The 5,917-nt window shown below is 36.7% G+C and overlaps 1 protein-coding gene across 1 annotated transcript in view; it reads right to left on the reverse strand.

Moving 5' to 3' along the window:
- Positions 1-1,772: 1,772 nt before the first annotated feature.
- Positions 1,773-5,917, reverse strand: part of LOC111441178 — a 5,478-nt gene continuing 1,333 nt past the window's right edge. The window contains exons 2-15 of the mRNA XM_023078139.1: positions 5,773-5,906; positions 5,390-5,445; positions 5,151-5,325; positions 4,979-5,080; positions 4,756-4,827; positions 4,512-4,628; positions 4,324-4,401; positions 4,172-4,234; positions 3,997-4,093; positions 3,810-3,888; positions 3,511-3,722; positions 3,188-3,333; positions 2,969-3,091; positions 1,773-2,228 (exon numbers count right to left, since the gene is read on the reverse strand). Coding sequence (XP_022933907.1) covers positions 2,067-2,228; positions 2,969-3,091; positions 3,188-3,333; positions 3,511-3,722; positions 3,810-3,888; positions 3,997-4,093; positions 4,172-4,234; positions 4,324-4,401; positions 4,512-4,628; positions 4,756-4,827; positions 4,979-5,080; positions 5,151-5,325; positions 5,390-5,445; positions 5,773-5,880 — 1,590 coding nt within the window. The 5' untranslated portion in view covers positions 5,881-5,906 and the 3' untranslated portion in view covers positions 1,773-2,066. The remainder of the gene's footprint in view (positions 2,229-2,968; positions 3,092-3,187; positions 3,334-3,510; positions 3,723-3,809; positions 3,889-3,996; positions 4,094-4,171; positions 4,235-4,323; positions 4,402-4,511; positions 4,629-4,755; positions 4,828-4,978; positions 5,081-5,150; positions 5,326-5,389; positions 5,446-5,772; positions 5,907-5,917) is intronic.

Here is a 5,917-nt window from a genome sequence, read left to right on the forward strand (position 1 = left end):
TTTTTTTTTTTTTTTTTTTTTTTTTTTTTTTTTTTTTTTTTTTTTTTTGGGAGGGGGTATGCTTTTTAGGCTGATTTATATCCCACTTAATTTGGCTTTTAAAGTGCTTTGTTTGTTTCTTGGGACCATTTATAATGCAATGCTTTTTAATCTTATTGCTTCTTTTTAACCTAAGTTTGTTAACATTATATTCATTAATTAATTAATTCCTCCACTAAAAATTGTCCTCCCATTCCTTTTTTCTGTCTTAATTAATTAAATTAGCTAATAATTTGAAAGAAAAAAAAAAGACCGTTTGATATAATATCAATTGTTGTAGCAGAAGCAGAAACAAAATCGAACAATATAAATGAACATAGAGACACAAAGATTTTTTTATAGTTCAGAGAGAAGAAACTCTGGTCAATCACGGTAATTTATCAATGTATTTTTCACACTACAAACTCTCTTTTAAATAAATACAAAATGACAATGCAATGTTAGACAATTATTTATACCGGCATAACAATATTAATTCTCATACATGAATCAAACCAATACTAATGTTCATACAGATTCATATATGAATGTGAGAGATGAACCAAATGAATCTACTAGATTCATGAATCGAAGCGAGGAATGTACCAAAATTATTCATGAATCTAAGAGATTTATGAACCAAATCTTCGTCGTACGGTTTCAAATAATTTAAAAATTAAACAAAAAAGAAAATAAGTTTAGAATAATTAGTATTTAATTAGAAGAGAATTGGAATCTTCCTCACTTACAATTGATTAAAGGGCGAATTAAGTAATAAAAAAGTTTATGTTTAAATATGTTATCCCAAGAAAGGTATGTCGAATTGTCGTGAATGATTCATTAGTATGAACGCAAGTTAGGAGGTGGAGTTGTTGTTAATGACTTTATAACTTATTTTTTCCAATTATGGAAATTCTAAGTGTGTTCCCATTCCATCATCTTCCCCCCACTTAAAAACATTTTTATTTTATTTTCTATATTTATAATTCTCAACTTTTTTTATTTTTTATTTTTTTTATGCTCTCTATTTTCTTAAAAATCCATATATAAAATATGAAATTATTCGTTTTTAATAGAATCTGCCATATGGGTAATATATATCTAATTATTCAACCCAAATCGATGTTAATTATTTTAATAAAAAAAATTACTTTTAAAGATATTAAATAACCATAATTTAGCCAACTAAGTGACGTTTCTTACCTAATATTTACTCATCTATCACTCGCCCTAACTAACTAACCTAATATTTACTCATCTATCACTCGCCCTAACTAACTAACCTAATATTTACTCATCTATCACTCGCCCTAACTAACTAACTTAGTGGCTCTATTCATATATACATTAACACATTAATACATATATTTAAAGTTAGGCTATTAATTTGGAACTATTTTAAAATTGTCCCCAACTTTTATGATTGTGGCTAGGGAAACGCCGTCCTCTGTCCTCGAGGATTGTTAGTTACACAAAAAGTTATGGTCCTTGTTTAGCTTGTTACCAACACCACTAAGGACACAGTTCCAATCTTGGTTATATCATGACATCTCTCTCGACCCTTGACATAGCTTGAAGTCCGTATTATCAAAGTCATTATCTACTGTCGTCTAATATGATTGTGGCACAGTCCACCCCAACATCACATGTTGTCTGTACTAGCAAACCCACTTCTACGTGTCCAAATGCACAATAACATTTATGTCAAAGCCAAGATCATCACTTCGCCAACACTTGCACCATCGCCATTCACAAAAATCTTCATATCATTTCAAACAGAAAACAAGATGGCAAATCACAAGCTCATTGTTTCACAGCTCAAGTTTACACGGAAATTACAAGAAACAGGAAAAACTCACTGCCAAATCGCGAGATGGTGTTTGGTGTACAAGAATCAAATTTGATGGAATAAAGAAAAGAATGAAGAGAAAGTAGCTATATAACTCTATGTTCAATCAACAAATGGAGTGGCAGCACAATGCTCCCAGAGAATTAGAACACGCCATATCAATAATTAGCACTTCTTGCGAACAACCCAACCACCTATCCTAGCTATCAAATTTCTTAGGCTGCCGCCATTGTGCCAAACTTTTAGCCAAGGAACCCAGAAATGAAACCTTTGGAGCCATTCCTTTCTTCCCATACAAATGCTTCCCTCCCAAATCTGTATAAATCGGACCCGTATCGACTTTCGGTATACTTTTTTCAATCTGCAGAGCATGAAAACAACTACTCATAACTGGCTGCCTAGGCTATTCTTTCGTTACCATGGTCATTAAACTACAATATCATCTTCAGATACCCTTTTCTTGCCCAGCAAGAACCAAAGCAACCACCTCCTTTGGGTGGCAAGCAAATTGTAACAGCCCAAGCCCACCGTTAGCAGATATTGTCTTGTAACGACCCAGGCCCACCGCTAGCAGATATTGTCCTATTTGGATTTTCCCTTTTGGGCTTCCCCTCAGGGCTTTAAAACGCGTCCTTTAGGGGAAGGTTTCCACACCCTTGTAAAGAGTATTTTGTTCTCCTCCCCAACCAATGTGGGACATCACATGTCCTCTTGGGGTTTTTCCTTTCGGGCTACCCCTCAAGGTTTTTAAAATGTATCTGCTAGGGAGAGGTTTCCAAAGAGAATGCTTTTGTTCTCCTCCCCAACCGATGTGTGATCTCACAATTCACCCCCCTTCGAGGCCCAACGTCCTCGCTGGTACACCGATCGGTGTCTGCCTCTGATACCATATGTAACTGCCCAATCCCACTGCTAGTAGATATTGTCCTCTTTGGGCTTCCCCTTAAAGTTTTTAAAACGCATCTGCTAGAGAGAGGTTTCCACACCCTTATAAAGAATGTTTCGTTCTCCTCTCCAACCGATGTAGGATCAAGCTAACACACCAGTTCATCTGGGCAGTCTTTTATCTTGTCATATAATATAAGGCCTTAGCCAACTTACCTTGTGTATCTTCCCATCTTTCAAGTAGTATCGGATGCCTGACCAGTTGATTGATTGAGAAAAATGAGAACGTATAGCAGAAATAGTGTACAAAAAGTTATCCACCAAGATTGCAATGAATACCTGCACATCCAAGACAAATGGTATATTTACTAATCTAATCAACAGATGCCATGATATAATAATTTAACCCAAACAACTGGATTGTATTATGCTTACCAATCCCCAGTTGTAGGAAGCAAGAGAGAGCTGGGGAGCCTCCGGTGACAGAATGTTGCATAAGTGAACTTCTACCCTTGTCAAGTTCCACATTGAGAAGAGTTCTATAACAGTGCACACAGCAAGACTGCACACCATTAACATACCTATTATGGAAGAACAACAAAACAGTTAGCTGTGACAACTCAAAAAACTGAACACGACAGCATAGCTCCAATTCCAAAAACAATTCATCATATTCACATTCAGCATCGAGCAAAGTGAACATGAAACGTAACCCACTCGGGGATCAACCTAACTAAATTGGAAAGCAGTGTACTCACCCACAGTACTAAAACCTGTTTCCTCGAGTGAGTACCCTTTAACGTAGAAACGTAGTGCTGCGGCAACGTGAATCATAGACATAAAGTATGGTGCCACAAACCCCCATGACAGATAGCAATGAGAAGTAAACAGTGCCCGGTTCATCATCTTGTTAACGTGTGACGTGTATGATTCCAAAACAAAAGTTTGTTTCCTCAAGTAATTCCAATACCTGCCATGTCAGTAAAAGAGGTCAAACATGGAAGTAAATAAACAAAACAAGATTGGCACACTATATTTGTCTATATAGATATCAGACCTTCCCAAGTTTAGATCACTAGCAAGAGGATGAGGGAAAATTGCAACAGGAGGTGATGTAATAAGCCTCTTATGAGCACCTGAAATGAAACAGTTTATTTGAATGAATGAATTAAATGTAAATTTGTGCTTCTATTCCCCCCCTTTAAATATCCTCTCTTGATAAGGATCAGTAATTTGTATGTTACCAGCTATAGCTGCTAGAGTCATATCGTCCGAGTATCCACCATCTCGTAGTCCAGAGACCACTCCATAACTATCATATCTAAAGTCGTCAGCATGCATCTGCAACGGGTCAATTCGAGTTAGGAAAACTCGATCTCTTACATGTTACAGTAGTAAAACGACACCGAATCTACTTACCATCATGCAACCTCCCCAAAGAAAAAATGTCTTTCCACCAGTAGCAAAGCCCATTGAACAAGGCTGTAAAGTTGACACATAAAAGTACTTCAAACCCAACAATTCTACATAAAAACATTCCTCTTCTTCTAGATAAAGTTAAAAAAGAATACCATATGATATTCATAGATGCAGTAACTCCCTAAACTCCCCGAAGGTAAATCGAGCGGGTATCCAGTTTGGATAAATATCTGCATACAATCTCAACTAGAATTAACCATAAAATTGAGTTATGCAAGCAATATATAGCCCAAATGTAGGCATCCAGACAAGAAATTACTCCTAATGAATGGTAACATACATCAGGGTTCTTTTCCATTTCAGCTGTGAGGGCTCCAATTGTTCCAGGATGTAACCTAACATCATCATCCAAAAATAGCACATATTTGCTATCTTTATGCATTTTCTCCACCCCGACCTGCAGACGAGCATTATATTCTCAATGTTGATAAGAACCAAATCTCATTATATCCCATCATTTATTTCTGAGACAGGTTTTTGCATCAGAAAGTACTAAATCAAGATTATACAAATTTATCACATACCAACTGATTGTGAATTTTCTGGCTGCAAGTTGTTGCTAGACCAGCCACAAGAATTCTAGCATCAACATCATCCTGTAAAAAACATGCATACAAGTGAAGCAAGTGGACAGTGAAAAAAATGTTCCACGACCCGTCGAACTCTAGGCTTCACGTAAACTACGAATAGGGATGACAAGAACTATGAATGAAAACAATGGGTGAAGAACAATGTATTTATACAAACCCTATAATCAGATAGCAAGCGCAGTACAGCATTGTAAGCAGGATCCTCCGTGCTTTCCACCACAAAAAGAAACTCTAAAGGACCTCCATAAAGGGATGTTACCTGGAAATTCATTCATAAATGAGAAGGCAACACAACATGTTCCAACAGTTAAAGAAAAAGGAAAACTCACCTGAGTTCTCCAATTGTGCAAGTTATGTTCTCCAAAGCCTTTTAAAGGCATAATAACAGTCACTCTAGGTAAATTGACCTGATTGGAGTGCTCGAGTTCACTAATGTCGTTGCAAATAAAAGCAAAGCTATTGCCAGCTCGAGCTCTCCCCTTTATACGTTTAATCTCTCTATTTCTGCACAAGGAATGAAAAGTTAACACCAGGCCAACGATCAAACAGGCTCAGGTTACTTGAGTACCTGACATAAGCAGCACAAGCCCACCCAAATGCAAGAATCAGGCAGATTAAGCATCCCTACAACAACAAAAATTCAAAGAAATGAGACTGAGAGGTTAATGTTTGATGAGCCAAAAGTTGATTCAAATTGCAAAGCACATTTCAAACGGCAAGAAATCAAAATGCATTCAAACTTTGCCTTTCACCAACACTGATACTCAGGCACTAGAAAATCCGAAGAGAAAAGTAGAAACTCCCAAAGGTATGAAAAAAGCTAAATCACCCAGAACGAGCTGAGAATGCGAGATATCAAAATTGAAAAGAGGCACAGAAAAACCCAGAAATTGAAAATATGGAATTGAAAAGAGCGAAACAGAGGTGGATCTAAAAAAGACAGAAACAAACCTGGATCTGAATGAAAAGAGCGAGAGGAGTAGAAAAGGCATTGCTGAGAGAGAAGAGGAAGGAATCAAAGGCGTCGATTGACGTGAATGTTCCTCCCCCTCCGTCCATCGAAAAGAGGAAACAAAAAAAAAAAAAAAAAATGAGG

Source organism: Cucurbita moschata, unplaced genomic scaffold, assembly GCF_002738365.1.
Source record: "Cucurbita moschata cultivar Rifu unplaced genomic scaffold, Cmos_1.0 Cmo_Scf00003, whole genome shotgun sequence".
NCBI lineage: Eukaryota > Viridiplantae > Streptophyta > Magnoliopsida > Cucurbitales > Cucurbitaceae > Cucurbita > Cucurbita moschata.